This window comes from Pseudophryne corroboree, chromosome 12 (assembly GCF_028390025.1).
Source record: "Pseudophryne corroboree isolate aPseCor3 chromosome 12, aPseCor3.hap2, whole genome shotgun sequence".
NCBI lineage: Eukaryota > Metazoa > Chordata > Amphibia > Anura > Myobatrachidae > Pseudophryne > Pseudophryne corroboree.
Window position 1 is genome coordinate 123,364,120 of NC_086455.1, and position 21,651 is coordinate 123,385,770.

The following is a 21,651-nucleotide window of genomic DNA, read 5'->3' on the forward strand; positions in this document are numbered from 1 at the left end:
CCCACCCCTAGTGTGTAACGCTAACCTTCGCCTCCTGCAGCCTAACCCACCCCTAGTGTGTAACGCTAACCTTCGCCTCCTGCAGCCTAACCCCCACCCCCTAGTGCGTAACCCTAACCATCACCTCCTGCAGCCTAACCCAACCCCTATTGGGTAACCCTAACCTTCACCTTCTGCAGCCTAACCCAACCCCTACTGGGTAACACTAACCATCCTGTCCTTTAGCTAACCTTCCAATCCCACAGCCTAACCCACCTCTAGTGTGTAACCCTAACCTTCACCTCCTGCAGCCTAATCCACCCCTAGTGTGTAACCCTAACCTTCGCCTTCTGTAGCCTAAACCACCCCCTAGTGTGTAACCCTAACCTTCACCCCCTGCAGCCTAACCTAACCCCTAGTGGGTAACCCTATCCATCCTGTCCTTTAGCTAATCTTCCCGTCCCACAGCCTAACCTGCCCTTAGTGTGTAACCCTAACCTTCACCTCCTGCAGCCTAACCTACCACTAGTGTGTAACCCTAACCTTCGCCTCCTGCAGCCTAATCCATCCCCTAATGAGTAGAACTCTAACCCTCCCATCCTGTAGCCTAACCCTATCCCTCCCCTCCTGAAGCTTAACTCACACCGTAGAGCATAATTTTACCCCTCCTGTCCTGTAGCTAACCCTCTGCTCCCGCAGCCTAACCCTCCACTCCCGCAGTCTTACCCACCCCCTAGTGCATAACCCTAACCCTTCCATCCTGTAGCTAATCCTCCGCTCTCACAGCCTGACCATTACCCTAACCCTCAGCTCTGTGCGGGGTGTCAACATTTCACATGTAAACATTTTGAATATGTCAACATTCAGCATATATCGACATGTTCTATACAACTTTCCCAACAATAACCATCGAGATGATGGGAATGTCAATATAGTGACTGTGTCCCAATGACATCTTTGTCCATTACCCTGGAATGAAAGCAATGAAGTAAAAGGATCACAAGATAAGGAAATTTGACTTACACCAAGATCATGTAACACTTAACTGAACCTTTTGTGACAAAATGGTGTTAACTTTGTATACGGGGAGTGTAGCGTTGATGCTAATAAACCACATTTCCCTGAGAGGTAATTTCAGGATATTTTAGTTTAACCAAGGCAATCCCCCTAAAATGACAGTACATTAGTTATTATTACTAGGGACTGTGTTGTACCTAGTTGGGGCTTTCTGAGATCAATTCCTGAACTAGTTTTATTTAATCCAAAATATTAAAGTGATAGAGAGGTTCATTCTGAGCTGCTTTTGGGCATGTCCTGTGTAACGGGTGTAGGTTATGGAAAAATTAGAAAGATTAGCATGTACCTTCAAGATCCAGTAATTGAAGGCTTACACCCACGTGAGCCAATAGGTACAAACAAGAAAACTATTCCCCCAGGACTTGAAAAATATAGAGATTGCCTGAATAGAAAAGTAGAATCACTGATGGGTAAAGCACTAGTCAGAGAAATGTCACACTTGCCACGTGCACCCATCTAAACAAAAAAGGAAAATATAGAGAAGCTACTAGTGGTGCAAGTAGAAAAAATGTCTTATAGGTACTGTGTGCGCCTGGCAAAAATGGGTGTGGCCAATGGAAATGGAGGTGTGATACACATATGGGGGGGCCAGATACACATATGACCCCAATAGTGCCAGATACGCCCCCACCGTGCCAGATATGCTCCTACAGTGCCAGATGCACAAATGTCCCACAGTGCCAGATGCACAAATGTCCCACGGTGCCAGATGCACAAATGTCCCACGGTGCCAGCTGCACAAATGTCCCACGGTGCCAGCTGCACAAATGTCCCACGGTGCCAGCTGCACAAATGTCCCACGGTGCCAGATGCACAAATGTCCCACGGTGCCAGATGCACAAATGTCCCACGGTGCCAGATGCACAAATGTCCCACGGTGCCAGATGCACAAATGTCCCACGGTGCCAGATGCACAAATGTCCCACGGTGCCAGATGCACAAATGTCCCACGGTGCCAGATGCACAAATGTCCCACGGTGCCAGATGCACAAATACCTCCACTGTGCCAGATACACATATGCCAGATATTCCCTCACAGTGTCAGATATGCTCCACAGTGCCAGATACACATGCCCCCACAGTGCCAGATATGCCCAAACACTCTAGATATGCCCCCGCTTTGCCAGATACACATGCCCCCAGAGTGCCAGATATGCCCCCACTTTGCCAGATATGCCCAAACACTCTAGATATGCCCCCATAGTGCCAGATACACATGCCCCCACAGTGCTAGATATGCCCCCATAGTGTCAGATACACATGCCCCCACAGCGCTATATGTGCCCCCATAGTGCCAGATACACATGCCCCCACAGTGCTAGATGTGCCCCCACTTTGCCAGATACACATGCCCCGAGAGTGCCAGATATGCCCCAGCAGTGCAACTCACTGTTGTTGTTGCTGCTGCCTGGGGCTGGCACTGGCTGCTACTGGGGAGGGGAGAGCACAGCACGCACCCCTCCTGCCCTCAGTCCGGTCTCCATATCCTCCTGCGGCGGCAGCATCCTGTATATTAATTAGATCTGGCGCCGGTCCACGAGCCAATCACGGCTCGTGGTCCGGCAGCGGTAGCTGCTGATTGTCTGCCAGTCCGCGAGCTCTGGCTCACGAACCGGCGTTTCAGTGCACGCTGCGGCCGCCGGACTCAGGCATCAGAGGACGCTCTCCTCTCTCCAACACTCTCTCCCTACAAGGCAGCAGCAGTAATGGGTCACTGGAGCGCTGCAATGTGTGCGGATGGCGGTACGGCATACCCACTGTCAAATTCTTAAGGGTACGCCGTACCCGCACACTTGCACCACTGGAAGCTACACAAGGTGCCATTGGTAGGGCAATTATACAATTTTTGTATTTATAGACAGATTGGTTTATGGTCTCAAACTAATCTAGTCCCTTCAATCTCACACATTCTGTCTGTGAAATTATTAAGTGAATGATTCCCTAACAGTCCTAGTTTTATAAAGCTCCATGCTAAAGGCCAGACTTAGAGGTCTATACATGAAGCAGTGAAAAGAGTGGATAAGTGAGCCAGTGGAGAAGTTGCTTATGGCAACCAATCAGCTTTTAAGTAACATTTGTCAAGTGTATTCTATAAAATTATATGTAGCAGCTGATTGGTTGCCATGGACTACTTCTTCACTGGCTCACTTCTCTACTCTTTTCACTGCTTTATGAACAGACCCCTTAATTAGAATCTCAGTCAGTTAGGATGCTACCATCTGTGCAGCTTGGACTGTTAAGGTGCCTTGAGAACCACGCTTGGGAATCACTGTATTAAGTGGTATCATTGTTCTGAATTTTTCTGTTCTACTACATATATTGATTTTATACTGGGTTTAGCTCTTGTAGAACTGGTGTGCATGCTGGTAATGGTAGTTCCACAAGGACTGGAAGTCCACATGCTGCTTAACCACGCTGCGTAATATCCTAGCTAGTACAGCTACAGGACAAAGGAATTCATTCACTGATGCTTCTTTTTCCATGTGACATTGAATCTGCTTGTTCTCCATACATTACAAGTCATTTGTTCTCTTCCTATTTATTTTAACATTACAGTCCTGCAGTGGCTGCTGCCCTTTTTCTCTTGTTCAACCTGGCAATGGTCTTGAAAAATTAAAATTTCCTATTGTCCCTTAAGGGGCATACCACGGGTGCTAGGACATTATACAGATGTTCTCACCATTATTATGCCTTTTATTTAACTGAATATCGTCATGAGTTGTTTTGTGGAAATATTACATACCAAACCGATCACTCTTGGTAGCACAGAATGATTGTAGCTATAATATAAAATGCATAACAAACAGGGGTTTTTTTGTAGCAAAAGCAGATTTCCTGTTATCTTTCTTTGCAGGCTTTCTGGCTCATATGCTGCAGGAATCCTTGCTGCAGGGTTGTATTCATTTTCACGGCTAACATGGCAGTGGTCCATTGCAGCAGAGGTTTTCAGCCTAAACAATCTGTTTGTGGCGATTCTCATGGCTCTCACAGTGGAGTTTGGGAAGGCAAAAACCGCAAGCGAGAGATCAAAGGTAACCTTTGTATTATTGGAGAAATAATGCAGTGCCAGGTGGAACTGTACAGTAAAGTCACTACTTTTCATAGAACATCACAGATCGGAACCAAGCAAAACACTTGTTTGTTTGGTACATAAGATAGAATGAATTATACAACATAGAAAATAGTCATCTTTATTTTATTATCACTGCACTTCTGTCATTTGCATGAAAACTTGATGTTTATGTACTTGGGCCAATAACTATAAAATACATTGTTTCATCTAAGTGAATATTATCTACTACTGTATAACGTTACTAACTCTTTTGTAAAACAAACCATTATATGTATGTAACAATTAGCACATATTGACGGAACTTACATTTTTGGCATTTTATATGTTGCTCAGCTGAGTGAAAACGTTTATTTGCTGATATGCCATAGCTTATGCTCTGCTATAAAGTTAAAGAGAACAAATCTGCTCTGCATGGAATGTAAAACACCCCTTCTTCCCCATAATGACATCATTATTGTAAATAACTTTAAGCGCCTGAAACTTTAACCTACGTATTTGTGAATATCACTAGAAGCGCCTTTACATACACCATAACTTTATTTTTTATCTTGGGTTTAGTGCCCTTTTACATAACGGGCTACTGGCTAAAATCTTTGTAATCATTACTTTGTAACATGTGTTTGTCTATAAATTAGCATTTTATAAGAAAAGCATAGCAAGGCCCTCAGATCGAGGTGCTGGCTCGCTAACAGTAGGACAGTTGGGAGATGAGCTTACTCTGGGGGAGTACACCCTATCTAAAACAGTAGATTATTAAAATGTCTACATCCGGGGGCATTAACTTCATAAAAAGATTAATTTACTTTGGTCTTTATGAAAGTGTCCCTAACAACTACATCCGCCATTGCTTATTTAGATTTCAAGAATCAGCCATTTAAAATGCTCGTGGAGCTCTGAAAGTAAGACTAGCAGCTCAGTATGTTGTCAAGAAGGGTGCTGCCATTGTACATTGGGCCTAATTCAGATTTGTACGTAAACCCGGTGGTTGTGGATCTGCACAGGCGCAAGACCCGTTCTGCGCATGCAGGTGTGGCGATATTGCTTACAGCTCCTTGTAATTTGGGGTGTGAAGCAAGGGTGACCTATTGCACCGTTCTTCAAAACGGGGGCATATTGCCCGCTTTGCAAGCGTGACAAGTCCAGGGTCTGTGTCATCAGACGCAGACTTAGTGGACCCATGTGTCTGTAGTGTTCACTCTAGGAGTGAAAAGGGGCAGGGCGCCCGAAACGGGGGCACGGCCACGCAAATTAGGGGGAGTGACCACGCCTACGTCATTTTAGGGGGCGGTGCGGCTCACAGATGCTAGTATAGAGAGCGTCTGTGGCCGGCGACGTCACTGTTGGGGGCATGCCCAGCACCTCCGTCGGTGCTGGGCTTCCCCCAGCCCTCTCCCAATGCGTGAATGGATGCCATGCGCATGGCATCTATACACGCCGGGAGGGCAGGAAGCGGGCGGCTGTTCTAGCAGGGCGCTGCAAAAGGGGTTTTGCCTGCTAAAAAACGGGCAGGGCGTGGCGCCCTGCTAAAACAGCTTAGAGTGAACACTATGTCTGGATCTAATGGCCAGCCTGAGTAAGCTACATGGGCTGACCGGTGCCTGTAACCATCACAGGTTGTGACCGATGGTCACATTGGTGATCCGAGGATATATCCTCGGATGCAACACTTGGATCTCGTAAATGCATGCGGGAAGTGTCCATTTCCTACAGACGCCTCCTGTTGCATTTTAATTACACAGAATTTTGCAGCCGCTTCCTTGTGGCCGTACAATTCCTTACAAACTTGAATTAGGTGCTTCTTAAATCCAGTCCTTTGGACACACTGACAGTGCATGTTTTCCATATCTCCTTGCTTGGAGCACAGGTGCACTCATTACTAACATAAACATTTTTAAAGATCCACAGGTGGTTCCAATCATTTAATTTGTGATTCTGCGAGGAGACCTGAAAAACATGAACTGTTACACCCCTTTCACATCACCGACATAACCCAGGTTATTGCCGGGACGTTGTTTAGTGTGAAAGGGTCCCCAAACTATAACCCAGGTAAGTGACCTGGGATTCTAACCAGGGTAGCGAGCAGGGTTGGACCCAAGAAGGACCCAGGTAATGGGGCAGTGTAAACGGGTGACCCAGGTCATCCAACCCAGGTACTGTTTACGGCATAGGGAGAGGCAGATCACTGGTGTTTGGAGATGATGTAATTTCCAAGTGTCGGCAGAACAGTCTACATTGCACCCGTGTGCAGTGTAAACAGAGCCAACTGGGGAGAATAACCCATGTCGGAGCGGCGGTGTAATGGTGTCTGTCACAGGTCTGACCATGTTCCAAATCCTGGCCTAGACCCGGGATTTTTATGTAAAAGGGATATTAGTTTGTCCCTAGGACAGGATTTGAGAAGTACTATACTAAATTGTAGGAGACAGATCCTGTAAATGAACTGTGAGATCTGCCCATTTTATAGATAATGGCCGTTATTCAGGTTTGTTAGCAAACCAAAAAAGTTAGCAATTTGGCAAAACCATGGGACACGTATAACATGTGCAGAGAGAGAGATAAGCCCCATACACACTAGACGAGAAAGTAAAAGATCTCGCTCCGAAGGGCCAATCTGAGCGAGCTCTGTTACAATCTCGTCCAGTGTGTACACAATGTCGTTAACGATGCGCGCTCCCGCGTATTGTTAACGATCCCCTCCCTTGTCTGAACAGGTCCTCGTTAACGACAGCCATGCTGCAGATGCCGCATGGGTGTTGTTCCCCCCCAAACAAACTAAATATATAGTAGTGTCCCTCATAAATATATAGTAATTACCCCATAATAATAGAAATATATTGTAGTGTCCACATTACAATATAAATATATAGTAATGCCCCATAATAATAGACATATATAGTAGTGTCCCACATTACAATAGAAATACATAGTAATGCCCCCATAATAATAGAAATATATAGTAGTGTCCCTCATTGCAAAATAAATATATAGTAATTACCCAATATTAATAGAAATATATTGTAGTGTCCACATTACAATATAAACATATAGTAATGCCCCATAATAATAGACATATATAGTAGTGTCCCACATTACAATAGATATACATCATAATGCCCCCATAATAATAGACATGTATAGTAGTGTCCCACATTACAATAGAAATACATAGTAATGCCCCCATAATAATAGAAATATATAGTAGTGTCTCTCATTGCAAAATAAATATATAGTAATTACCCCATAATAATAGAAATATATTGTAGTGTCCACATTACAATATAAATATATAGTGATGCCCCATAATAATAGACATATATAGTAGTGTCCCACATTACAATAGAAATACATAGTAATGCCCCCATAATAATAGAAATATATAGTAGTGTCCCTCATTGCAAAATAAATATATAGTAATTACCCAATAATAATAGAAATATATTGTAGTGTCCACATTACAATATAAACATATAGTAATGCCCCATAATAATAGACATATATAGTAGTGCCCCACATTACAATAGATATACATCATAATGCCCTCATAATAATAGACATGTATAGTAGTGTCCCACATTACAATAGAAATACATAGTAATGCCCCCATAATAATAGACATGTATAGTAGTGTCCTACATTACAATAGAAATACATAGTAATGCCCCCATAATAATAGACATATATAGTAGTGTCCACATTACAATATAAATATAGTAATGCCCCACAATAATAGACATGTATAGTAGTGTCCCACATTTCAAAGAATTATATAGTAATGCCCCCTAATAATAGACATATATAGTAGTGTCCCACATTACAAAGAATTATATAGTAATGTCCCATAATAATAGACCTATATAGTAGTGTCCCACATTACAATAGAAATTCATAGTAATGCCCCATAATAATAGACATACATAATAGTGTCCCACATTACAATAGAACTATATAGTAATGCCCCACAATAGACATGTATCGTAGTGTCCACATTACAAAGAATTATATAGTAATGCCCCTTAATAATAGAGATATATAGTAGTGTCCACATTACAATATAAATCTATATTAATGCTACATAATAATATACATATATAGTAGTGTCCCACATTACAATAGAAATATATAGTAATGCCCCACAATAATAGACTTGTATAGTAGTGTCCACATTACAAAGAATTATATAGTAATGCCCCATAATAATAACATATATAGCAGTGTCCCACATTACAACAGAAATACAGAGTACTGCCCCATAATAATAGACATATATAGTAGTGTCCCACATTACAATAGAAATACATTGTAATGTCCCCATAATAATAGACATACATATTAGTGTCCACATTATATTAAAAAATAATCACCCCACACAGTGAAGCCAGAGACGTGCCCGGCAGCCCAGCCTGTGAAGAACAGAAGCCGCTCAGTGCCGATGCGTCACTGGAGCCGAGTGAAGGGAAACAGCTGGACACTGCTGGGAAAAGGCCCCCAGCCCAGTCCCCAGGCTCCTCTTTTCGTGCCAGCCGCGGCCACCAGGAGAAGAAGCGTGATGCGATCTCATGACATCACCGTCGATCTCCCTGTAGCCCTTACAAAGTGGCAGGTGCCGTCATGCTGCCGAACACCATGGTCTTGTTGCACGGTAGCACATTAAAATTGTGGTGATGGCAGTCACTGGTACAAAGTGTGCAGTGGGTGGTACTGTGTACCTGATGCCAAATTCTTAAGGGTACTCACTACTGATAATGTTCCTTATGTTAGTTTCTTATATCTTTCACAAATGGGGTTTAACAGGTAAAATTCTTTTAGTTATTTGAGGTACCATACCTACAAACAGTTCCCTCTGCCAGGAATACAGAGCAGCCGTAGGAGAGGATGAACAGCTGCCGGGGTAAGTATAGGAGTTGGGGAGGGATGGAGTCACAATGGAGTGTGGGTGGGGGCGGTGACAAAGGTTATACTAGTTTAGTAATAAAATGCCACTCTTAAAAGTTGGTATTTTAGTTGGTTATATCACATCTTAAAAATTACAGAATTGTATTTTCTCTTACGTCCTAGAGGATGCTGGGGACTCTGTAAGGACCATGGGGAATAGACAGGCTCCGCAGGAGACATGGGCACTAAAAAAGAACTTTAGGTATGGGTGTGCACTGGCTCCTCCCTCTATGCCCCTCCTCCAGACCTCAGTTTAATACTGTGCCAAGAGGAGACTGGGTGCACTACAGGGAGCTCTTCTGAGCTTCCTGAAAGAAAGTATTGTGTTAGGTTTTTTATTTTCAGGGAGACCTGCTGGCAACAGGCTCCCTGCATCGTGGGACTGAGTAGAGAGGAGCAGACCTACTTAAATGCTAGGCTCTGCTTCTTAGGCTACTGGACACCATTAGCTCCAGAGGGAGTCAGAACGCAGGTCTTCCTAGCGGTTCGTCACGGAGCCGTGCTGCCGTCCTCCTCGCAGAGCCGGGAGATAGAAGCCAGGTGAGTAATAGGAAGACAGAAGACTTCAAAGGCGGCAGAAGACTTCAGATCTTCAGTGAGGTAACGCTGCACGCCATTGCTCCCACACAGATCACACACAGCGAGCACTGTTGGGTGCGGGCAGCAATGTATACCTCTAGGACTGGCTATAAGTATATATACACTAATTTGTGTTGTTTTTAGAGCAGGGGTGGGGAACTTTTGGCCCTCCAGCTGTTGTTGAACTACACATACCAGCATGCCTTGCTACAGTTTTGCTATTTGTCCATGCTAAAACTGAAAACTGTTGCAGGGCATGCTGGGATGTGTAGTTCAACAACAGCTGGGGGGCCGAAGGTTCCCCATCAGTGTTTTAGAGTATCCCCGCCAGTTTTCTTTAAAAGAGCGGAACCGAAGCCCGCCACTGAGGGGGTGGGGCTTCTCCCTCAGCACTCACCATCGCCATTTTCTCCACAGCACACGCTGAGAAGCTGGCTCCCCGGACTCTCCCCTGCTGATCACCGGTGACAAAGGGTTTTAAAGAAGGGGGGGCACATAATTTGGTGCAGTGAATATACAAAGAGCGCTGTATCTGGGTAATTTTTTCCAGGGTTATTGGCGCTGGGTGTGTGCTGGCATACTCTCTCTCTCTGTCTCTCCAAAGGGCCTTGTGGGGGAACTGTCTCCAGATTAGACCTTTCCCTGAGTGTGTGGTGTGTCGGTACGTGCGTGTCGGCATGTCTGAAGAGAAAGGCTCTCCTAGGGATGAGTGTGGTGTCTCCGTCGGCAATGCCGACACATGACTGGATGGATATGTGGAATATTTTAAATGCAAATGTTGAATTTATTGCACAAACATTTGGACAAAGCAGAGTCCATGGACAGTACAGAGGGTCATACCCTGCCTTTCCCTATGTCACAGGGGCCTTCTGGGTCTCAAAAACGCCCACTTTCTCCGGTAGTTGACACAGATACCGACACGGATTCTGAATCCAGTGTCGATTATGATGATGCGAGGTTGCAGCCAAAATTGGCAAAGAGTATTCATTAAATGATTATTGCTATAAAGGATTTGCTGCATATTATAGATGACCCTGCGGTGCCTAATCCAAAGATCCACGTGTTTAAAGAAAAGAAACCTGAGGCTACTTTTCCACCTTCTTTTGAATTAAATGAGTTATTTAAAAGTGCTTGGGAAACTCCAGACAAGAAACTGCAGATTCCCAAGAGGATTCTTATGGCGTATCCTTTCCCGATCAAGGACAGGATACGGTGGGAATCCTCCCCAAGGGTGGACAAAGAGTTGACGCGCCTTTCCAAAAAGGTGGCGCTGCCGTCTCAGGATACCGCTGCCCTCAGGGATCCTGCTGATCGCAAGCAGGAAACTACCTTGAAGTCAATTTACACACATACCGGTACATTACTCAGGCCAGCGATAGCGTCGGCTTGGGTTTGTAGCGCTGTAATAGCGTGGACCGATACCTTATCTGCTGATATGGATACGATGGATAAGGAAACTATTTTATTTACCCTGGCCATATTAAGGATGCAGTCCTTTATATGAGAGAGGCTCAGAGGGATGTAGGCATACTGGGGTCCAGAGCGAACGCTATGGCAATTTCTGCCAGGCGAGCACTGTGGACCCGACAGTGACGGCATATGGAGGTTTTGCCTTACAAGGGTGAGGAATTGCCTGGGGAAGGTCTCGCAGACTTAGTTTCTACGGCTACTGCAGGTAAATCATCTTTTTTACCTAATGTTTCCTCACAGCCTAAGAAAGTGCCACATTATCAGATGCAGTCCTGTCGATCGCATAAATCCAAGAGAGCTCGGGGATCTTCCTTTCTTGACAGAGGTAAGGGCAAGGGGAAACAGCCAGTTCCCAGGAACAAAAGTCGTCCCCGGCTTCTACTAAATCCACCGCATGACGCTGGGGCTCCGCTGGAGGAGTCCACTCCTGTGGGGGCACGTCTTCATCTTTTCAATCAGGTCTGGGTTCACTCTCAGGTGGATCCCTGGGCAATAGACATTGTTTCCCAGCTGGTATTCGAAGAGGTGCCTCCTCGCCGGTTTTTCAAATCGGCACTGCCGACTTCTTCCCCAGAGAGGGAGGTAGTTTTAGCAGCAATTCAAAAGTTGTGCCTTCATCAAGTGGTGGTCAAAGTTCCCCTGCTGCAGCAGGGGATGGGCTATTACTCAACCCTGTTTGTGGTCCCGAAACCGGACGGTTCGGTCAGACCCATTCTGAATTTAAAATCCTAAAACCTATACTTAAAGAGGTTAAAGTTAAAGATGGAATCGCTCAGAGCGGTCATCGCAAGTCTGGAAGGGGGAGATTATATGGTGTCCCTAGACATAAAGGATGCATACCTTCATGTCCCCATTTATCAACCTCATCAGGCGTTCCTGAGATTTGTGGTGCAGGATTGTCATTACCAATTTCAGACGTTGCCGTTTGGGCTTTCCAGACAGGGTGTCGGTACATCACTGCACTCGAGTGCTGGGAAAAATGGTGGCATCTTACGAGGCCATTCCATTCGGCATGTTCCATGCCAGGACTTTTCAGTGGGACCTTCTGGACAAGTGGTCTAGGTCACATCTACAGATTCATCAGATGATCCGCCTGTCCCCCAGGGCCAGGGTATCTCTCCTGTGGTGACTGCAGAGTGCTCACCTTCTAGAGGGTCGCAGGTTCGGCATTCAGGACTGGGTTCTGGTGACCACGGACGCGAGCCTCCGAGGATGGGGAGCAGTCACACAGGGAAGAAACTTCCAGGGTCTGTGGTCAAGCCAGGAGGCTTGTCTACACATCAACATTCTGGAATTAAGGGCCATATACAACGGCCTTCGTCAGGCGGAGACCTTACTTCGAGGTCTACCGGTTCTAATTCAGTCAGACAACATCACAGCAGTGGCTCATGTAAACCGCCAAGGCAGCACAAGGAGCAGAGTGAAAATGGCAGAAGCCTCAAAGATTCTTTAATGGGCGGAGAGTCATGTAAGCGCTCTGTCAGCAGTTTTCATTCCGGGAGTGGACAACTGGGAAGCAGACCTGGATGCAGACACGATCTGCATCCAGGAGAGTGGGGACTTCATCAGGAAGTCTTCGCAGAGATTGCAAGTCAGTGGGGACTGCCTCAAATAGACATGATGGCTTCACGCCTCAGCAAGAAACTTCCGAGATATTGCGCCAGGTCAAGGGACCCTCAGGCGGTAGCAGTCGACGCACTGGTGACACCGTGGGTGTTTCAGTCGGTCTATGTGTTCCCTCCTCTTCCTCTCATCTCAAAGATACTGAGAATCATAAGACGAAGAGGGATTCAGACAATTCTCATTGTTCCAGATTGGCCTCGAAGGGCCTGGTATCCGGATCTACAGGAAATGCTCACCGAAGATCCGTGGCCTCTTCCTCTCAGGGAAGACCTGTTACAACAAGGGCCCTGTCTGTTCCAGGACTTACCGCGACTGCGTTTGACGGCATGGCGGTTGAACGCAGGATCCTAGCGGGGAAGGGCATTCCAGAAGAGGTCATTCCTACTCTGATAAAGGCTAGGAAGGAAGTGAGATCGAAACATTATCACCATATCTGGAGGAAGTATGTGTCTTGGTGCGAAGCCAAGACAGCTCTTCCGGAAGAATTCCATCTGGGCCGTTTTCTCCACTTCCTGCAAACTGGAGTGAATTTGGGCCTGAAGTTAGGCTCGATTAAGGTTCAGATTTCGGCCCTATCCATTTTCTTTCCAAAGGAATTGGCTTCTCTTCCAGAGGTCCAGACTTTCGTGAAAGGGGTGCTGCATATCCAGCCTCCTTTTGTGCCTCCAGTGGCACCTTGGGACCTTAACGTGGTATTACGGTTTCTTAAGTCTCACTGGTTTGAACCTCTTCAAACAGTTGAATTGAAGTATCTCACTTGGAAAGTGGTCATGTTATTGGCCTTGGCTTCGGCGCGGCGAGTGTCGGAGTTGGCGGCTTTGTCTCACAAAAGCTCTTATCTGATTTTCCATGTGGATAGAGCGGAGTTGTGGACTCGTCCTCAATTTTTGGCTAAGTTGGTTTCTTCTTTTCATATGAACCAACCTATTGTGGTGCCTGTGGCTACAAGGGACGTGGAGGATTCCGAGTCCCTGGATGTGGTCAGGGCATTGAAAATTTATGTCGCCAGAACGGCTCGGGTTAGGAAAACAGAGGCCCTGTTTATCCTGTATGCAGCCAACGAGGTTGGCGCTCCTACGTCTAAGCAGACTATTGCTCACTGGATCTGTAACACGATTCAGCAGGCTCATTCCACGGCTTGATTGCCATTACCGAATTCAGTAAAGGCCCATTCCACTAGGAAGGTGGGCTCTTCTTGGGCGGCTGCCCGGGGAGTCTCGGCATTACAACTTTGCCGAGCGGCGACTTGGTCGGGTTCAAACACTTTTGCAAAATTCTACAAGTTTGATATCCTGGCTGATGAGGACCTAATGTTTGCTCATTCGGTGCTGCAGAGTCATCCGCACTCTCCCGCCCGTTTTGGAGCTTTGGTATAATCCCCATGGTCCTTACGGAGTTCCCAGTATCCTCTAGGACAGGGCTTGCCAAACCAGTCCTCGAGATCTACCAACAGTACACATTTTCCAGACCACCTAGCTGGTGCACAGGTGTAGTCATTACTAATTAAGATGTGCTGCATTCATTCCTAACTGACAATTCTACAGATCTCCAGGAGGCCTGGAAAACATGAACTGTTGGTAGATCTCGAGGACCGGTTTGGCCAGCCCTGCTCTAGGACATAAGAGAAAATAAGATTTTTAACCTACCGGTAAGTCTTTTTCTCCTAGTCCGTAGAAGATGCTGGGCGCCCGTCCCAGTGCGGACAGCATCCTGCAAGACTGGTATATAGTTGTTGCTTACATAAGGGTTATGTTTCAGTTGGATCAGTTTTGGACTGATACTGGCTTTGTTTCATACTGTTGACTGGTTCGTATATTCCATGTTATACGGTGTGAATGGTGTGGCTGGTATGAATCTTGCCCTTGGATTTCCAAAATTCTTTCATCGTACTGTCCGTATCCTCTGGGCACAGTTTCTCTAACTGAGGTCTGGAGGAGGGGCATAGAGGGAGGAGCCAGTGCACACCCATACCTAAAGTTTTTTTTTTTTAGTGCCCATGTCTCCTGCGGAGCCCGTCTATTCCCCATGGTCCTTACGTAGTCCCCAGCATCCTCTACGGACTAGGAGAAAAAGATTTACCGGTAGGTTTAAAATCTTATTATATGTCACCTTCAAAACAAGGTATCAGTTTGCAATTGGAGTGTTTTGTGTACATAATAGGAAATACTCTTCAAAATCTTACCTATAATATCTGTTTTATTTGTTTTAGATTTCCTTATATGGTGCATTTTTCTGTGGACTGAGTCTATGCAACCAGCATACTATAGTGCTGTATATTCTATGTATCGTATTGTGGGTTCTCCTACACCAGTCAAGGAACAAGGTTTGTGTTTCCTATGGTACAGTTGTGCTCATAAGTTTACATACCCTAGCAGAATTTGTGACTTTTTTGCCATTTGTCAGAGAATATGAATGATAACTTACAAGCTTTTCTTTCACTCATGGTTAGTGGTTGGGTGAAGCCATTTATTGTCAAAACAGCTGTGTTTACTCTTATTAAATCATAATGACAACAGAAACTACCTAAATGACCCTGATCAAAAGTTTACATACCCTGGAGGTTTTGGTCTGATAACATGCACACAAGTTGACACAAACGGGTTTGAATGGCTACTAAAGGTAACCATCCTCACCTGTGACTTTACCGTCACTGCCATAGAATTTCGGGGGATGGTAACCCATGCTCACTTGCACCTGAAAGCTTCCTATGCGTATGCATGTGGGCAGTGATGATAAATTCTCTCTCTGCCTCTAGCTTTCTCGTGCGGCCTGATCTGTTAGACCAGTGGTTCTCAAACTTTTTACTGCAGTGACACACTGATGATGAGACTTTTGCAGTGCTGCGGCTGCCTGCTCCCATCTCCTCTCCGATGCTGCAGGTCACCAGCAGGCGCATGGGACTTTGTTTGGACAAGCCTCATATGGTAGCCAGTGGAGCAGGGGCAGAGCGGGATAGCACACTCTCCTCCTCTTTCTCTACTGATTGGCCAGAGTGTGTCCTGTAGGACCTGTTTTTTCTTTGTTTTGTTTTATTTCACCCCATGGTCTCTTGGGTTCTGTCTTTCCTGGTCGGCCTTTTTAATCTCTCTCAGCTGGTCACCCTTCTTGGGCTCTCTCCCCTATTAGCCCTTCTTGTCTTTCTCTTTCACTTGCTAACCCTTCCTGTGCTCTTTCTTCCCTGCTCATCCTACTTGGATTCTCTCCACTACTCACCTTTTATTTTTACATTTATGCTCTGCTTTAATCCTCAATCTGCTTCCTGGCACTCGCTCTCTTTTTGCAGCCATCCTTGTCATTCCCCAATATTGATGCCAGTATGGGGGGGACACTCAGTGCCTTTAAAACGGTTTGTTATTTGGTTTCTACTGTATTATAAATGCCTTTTTTCTTTATATAGTAGCCAAGTCTCATTCACCTTCTCTAAAATCATGGCTGCACATTACACTGGAGGATTAATTTGTAACATATGCAATCAGTCATAACTCTTTATATGCCACTTGATCGTCTTAAAACACACAGATGCTGCATCTTGTCCCAGTTTTGTTGTGGAGTTCAGGATATTCCCTATAAGCCTCATTCTAATGATTTTCAAGTGGGTTATCTCAGCCTCACAGTTCCTACCTATGAATATTGTGAAAATGATTGCAGTGGAGGCAATGCAGGTTTTATGATACTTCGGGAGTCTTCACTAATAATATTGGCTTCACTTACAGTCTCACTCTGCCATGCAAAAGAGATCAGTTTAAAGCAATTTCTAAATAATCCCCAAAGTCATGAGATTTGACAGCATTCACTGGGGCTTGTTACAAATTGGGAAATCATCTATGTGTAAAATAATATTTGATGTATCCCTGCCTCTACTAAAAGTTGTTTGGCAGTAACGCACATTTATTTTCTGTGCAGGAATTGTCCTCGAGTTATTTGCTGAAGTCAGGAGCATGCTTTGCCACAGGGCTCTTGCCGTATTCATACCTAATTATTTCTTCATACTTGAATCACGCACGGTGGACTTGGGGAGACCAGACGACCTTTCAAGGGTTTTTGACTCATTTACTTCGAGAGGAGTACGGGACGTTCAGTCTGGTAACAAAATAAATAACAAAATCTCTCTTGTTTTCTTTTGTTTGACGTTCCAGTAGAACCTTAAATACAATATGATCAGAAATTCCTTTAGTTTTCTTTTTCAAATGGTTATTTAGCCAAATGCATTGACTGGAAATAAATCCCTACCTCTGATTATTAGCTAGTTCTATGTAAAGGACTGTTTCAGAAGTGACTCTCTCTATTCTTGTACTGCTTTTATAAACACCCCTGAAAATGATCAGGGTGGTATAGTCTAAGTATGTCAGGGAGCAGACTACCAGGATTCTCTGTAGCCAATGAGATTATAGAATTTCTGTTCTGCTGGTCTCCCATTGGCTATGCTGTGTTCTGCATTGACTTTTGATACTGGTTTGTATGTTTATATATATATATATATATATATAGATATATATATAGATATATGGGTGTGGTTCATCAAATCGACAGTATCTAGGTCGACAGTCACTAGGTCGACGTGGTTTCTAGGTCGACATGTGCTAGGTCGACAGGTCTAAAGGTCGACATGAGGATTTTATTTATTTTTGGTGTCGTTTTCTTCGTAGAGTGACCGGGATCCCAAATTAGTGCACAGCGTCCCCTCGCATGGCTCGCTTCGCTCGCCATGCTTCGGGCATGGTGCCTTCACTCTGCTACCGCTTCGCTCGGCACAGATTACCGTTCCAATCGTAGTCCATGTGGATCGTTAAGTATGAAAAAATTCAAAAAAAGAAAAGAAATGTGAAAAACTCATGTCGACCTTTAGACCTGTCGACCTAGCACATGTCGACCTAGAAACCCTGTCGACCTTCCATCCATGTTGACCTAGTGACTGTCGACCTAAACATTGTCGACCTAGATACTGTCGATTTTCAGACCGGATCCCAGATATATATATGATGACATTTTTATTTTAGTTTAATTTAGGTCACTATTATTGGCATTTACTGAAATACAGTTTTAGCAAGGTATTCAATTAGCGCTAATGTATGGCTGTGTGGCTATACACATCACACCTTTAATGGTAACCCAGGATCACAGATTTTCCTGTGCAGCAATATAAATCTAAATTTTAGTGAGAGTCAGGTGTTGGAGTGATGGTCGGAATGACACAGTCTCCCAGTTACTAATGATAGAGAAGGATGTATTTTTTATTTGACAATGATATGGCTAGGGTAGATAGGGCCTAAGGCATACCTCCCGGACAGCAGTGTCCCGCGGCGGGAGGGGGCAGTTGGGAGGCTCTTACACTCGCAGTAGACCAGGGTGAATAGCCGCTCTGTGCATGCGCACACAGCGTCTATTCATGGAGACAGAGGGACTGGGGACATGCCAGCAGCTCACTGAGCACTGGCCATGCCCCTATAGTGATGAGAACGGGGGCTGTGGCTTGCAATTGTGGCACTGCCGTGAAGCCACGCCCCCTTTCCCCAAAGCCATGCCTCTTTTCTGTAACCACGCCCCCTTTCATCGGCAGGCGTGGCTTCGACACGCAGGAGTCCCTCTTACAACTATTGTAAAGTTGGGAGATATGCCTCAGGCAGGGTTTCGCAACTACGGTTCTCAAGGCACACTAACAGTCCAGGTTTTAATGATAGCCATACTTGAGCACAGGTGATCTAATTAGTACCATTTATTTTGATTTGACCATCTGTGTTCAAACATGGATATTGCTAATACCTGGAATGTTAGTGTGCCTTGGGAAACACTGACCTAAGGGTTAGCCTCAAGAAGTTGTATCCCCGCATTTAATTCTACCACAATGTTGTAGGGCTTTATTCCTGACGATGAAGTAACCCTTTAATTTGTATGTATACTACAAGAAAAAAGCTTACAAATAGCAAAGTAAATCCTATTTATCCTTTTTTTAAGGGTGATTTTAGTTTTTATTTATAAATGCTTGTATTATATATTGGTTATTAAGGTTTAGGTTACACATCTGGCTTTCAGAAATTTTGTTATCTTTGTTTTGTACATGGGTAGTGGAACAACAGAGATGTGCAGCATTAACTACTGGTCTTTACACTTATGTTTTCAGTTGACCTTAAACTTGTCAGTAAAGGATTTCTGTGTGCTTTTTCACTAGGCTAAATCAGAAATGGGATCCGGCATGAAAGACATTCTGCTGTAAGAAAATACCTCTTTAGTCTTATTATATATGCTCTTGAAGGGGGGATCGGTACGAGATCCCCAGCGGTCGTGATACCGGTGGTCGGGATACCGACGACAGGATCCCGGTGGCGAGTGTAGCGTGTCCCCTTGTGGGCTCACTGCGTTCGCCACGCTTCAGGCCCAGTGGCAACCTTCGGTCGCCACAGGGTTCTATTCCCCTCCGGGTGGTGGCGTGGACCACCATCCAAGAAGGGTAACCAGAGTCCAACCACCGGTATTTCAGCTGGTGTTGGGATTACGGCGTTGGTATCCTGACCGCCAGGACCCCGACAGGCGGTAAAGTGGCTGCATCCTGTTGAAGGTGTAGTATTTCTGTATTAGAATATGGTAACCTACTGTATTTTTAAGCCACATATAGGGGTTTATGTATGTATCGTTGGATTGTAAAGCCCAACGCTTCTGATCATGTTTATGCCCAACATTTAAAAGGGTATAGTTTTTACTAGCCGTATCTTGGAAAAATAAAAAATCCATTTTAGTTCAGTGAGACTTGTACAAAATATTTGATTAGAAATTCAAATTGAATCCCTGGACTATAAGAAATAATAGTTACGTATTTAAAGAAATTCTGCATAGGTTTTTTGTTATTATTTATAATAATAATAATAATTATTATTATTATTATTATTATTATATAGTATAACCAAACACTCCCATTCTATAACCCATAAAAGTACTGCATCTAAACAAACTCTGTCATTGTTTAGGAACGTGCAGATACATCATATCACACTTCCCCATTGCAAGTCCTGGAGCATTGACACAACCTTGCAAAATAGTTATGACAACCAGGGGCGGATTGGGATGGAAAACCAGCCCGGGAAATTTCAGGAAGCAGCCCTAATGGGGTTGGAATTTGTGGAGGGGGGTTGAATACTACCTCCGCATAGAGCCTGATTTTGAGTCAGACATCTTTTTGCTGCAGACATTGACACACAGATGCTGACACAGTGACATTGACGCACACATGCTGAGACATGGATAGACGCTAAAATACATACGATAACACACAGACATTGGCCTTTCCATGATGTATGTCCCTTACCTCCCCGCATGCTGTACACACATACTGCTGTTTATGTGACACCTCGGGTTCCCTGTCCTGCACACCCAGGTGTCTGCGCCTCCGGGTGGATGTGGGGGGAGACACAGTGCAGCTGCCAGGTGGAGAGCGGGGGACACAGTGCAAGACACAGTCGCAGGGTAGGAGAGCGGGATGGGGAGGGGCACAGTGTAAGACACAGCCTCCTGGTGGGAGAGTGGGGTGGGGGCAACAGGGCAAGACGCAGCAACCAGGTGGGAGAGCGGTGGGGCTCTGGGAGGGAGACAGTGCAAGCCTCCCTCACAGCCGCTGGATAGAAAGGGGATGGGTTCAGTGGAAGCCTGAACACAGCAAGCCACATTGATTCAGGGGAAGAAATAAAAATAATCTGGGAAGTGACTGGAGTGCCGAGCGAATACATACACTATGTATATATGTATGTATGTATATATATATATATATATATATATATATATATATGTGGTAATCTTACACATTGATAATATATACAGTGCCAGGACACATGAGCAATTGCTTTATATAACAACAAGGGTTTCAAAACTAAACCCGATTGCAGAGATAGTTACTTGATAGCAGAAGTCTGTGCAGGGAGAGGAACTTTTCTGGCAGTTAGTGTGCGAGCACAGGAGTTTCCAGGACCCCCCTGCATGCTGTGGCTGACTAAGAGACCCACTGTGCGGCAGGGACATCACTGCTGTGCGGGGACACTACAAAGCTGCCGCCCTCCCTCTCCCTTCAGCCTGCCCAGCACTGACAAGCAGCAGTGTGACAGCGGCACCTGCTGCGATACTGAGCAGAGTACAGTAGAAGTGCTGCATCTCCCGGCTCTCGGGACCCGGCAGTGTCCGCTAGCCAGGCAGATAACAACTTCCGGGATGCGGTCCAGTGAAATGCGAACCCTTGAAGCGCTGCAGGCGGCAGAATTTACTTATGAATGTGAGTGTTCATGTCGGCCGCAGCAAGGCGAACTGGCCACACAGAGGGGGTACTGGGGCCGGCCAACCGGTGATCTGTCCCGGTCGCCCAAGCCACCCCTGATAACAACTATAGGGCAAAAGCACAGGAAATATAAAGCAAACTACAGATGTGTCCTCATACATCTAGTTGCAATATACCGCACAGCGGGAGATGCCTGGCATGAGTGAGCCGTCAGATCCCACGCAACTGTGCTAGCGTAGCGCGACTGTTTTGCCGATAATGCATCTTACTCGCAACACAATGCCTCTAGGACGCATCGGGAGACTCTGCTGATACATTTGTTATATGACACTTGTATATCTGTGTGCGACTGAGTCTGTATACGGAGCACAGCAGAAGTTGGCATGGAAATCTGTACATAGACTCAGTCGCGCATCGGTATAAGATATACAAGTGTCACATATCACATTAATCAGCGCAGTCTCCTGGTGTGTCCTGGCCACATCACATTGCAAATAAGAAATTTTTTGGCAAAGACGACGCCCAATGGTAACAGTTTCACGGGACCTGGCGCACCTATCAGGGCTGTTTGGCGTGACTGTAGCAACGATGTATGAGGACACATCTGCAGGAGTATTATCAACTATATAGGGGTTGGGTTCGTGTGACCGGCGATCCTGCCGAT

At 45.3% G+C, this 21,651-nt stretch overlaps 1 protein-coding gene across 2 annotated transcripts in view; it reads left to right on the top strand.

The window, feature by feature from the left end:
• The window catches only part of TMEM260 (transmembrane protein 260), a 208,462-nt gene that overhangs the window by 136,929 nt on the left and 49,882 nt on the right, over positions 1-21,651 (top strand). For both annotated transcript variants that reach the window (XM_063947974.1, XM_063947975.1), the window contains 4 exons: positions 3,911-4,088; positions 14,943-15,056; positions 16,637-16,816; positions 18,900-18,940. In XM_063947974.1, the coding sequence (XP_063804044.1) occupies positions 3,911-4,088; positions 14,943-15,056; positions 16,637-16,816; positions 18,900-18,940 (513 nt within the window). The remainder of the gene's footprint in view (positions 1-3,910; positions 4,089-14,942; positions 15,057-16,636; positions 16,817-18,899; positions 18,941-21,651) is intronic.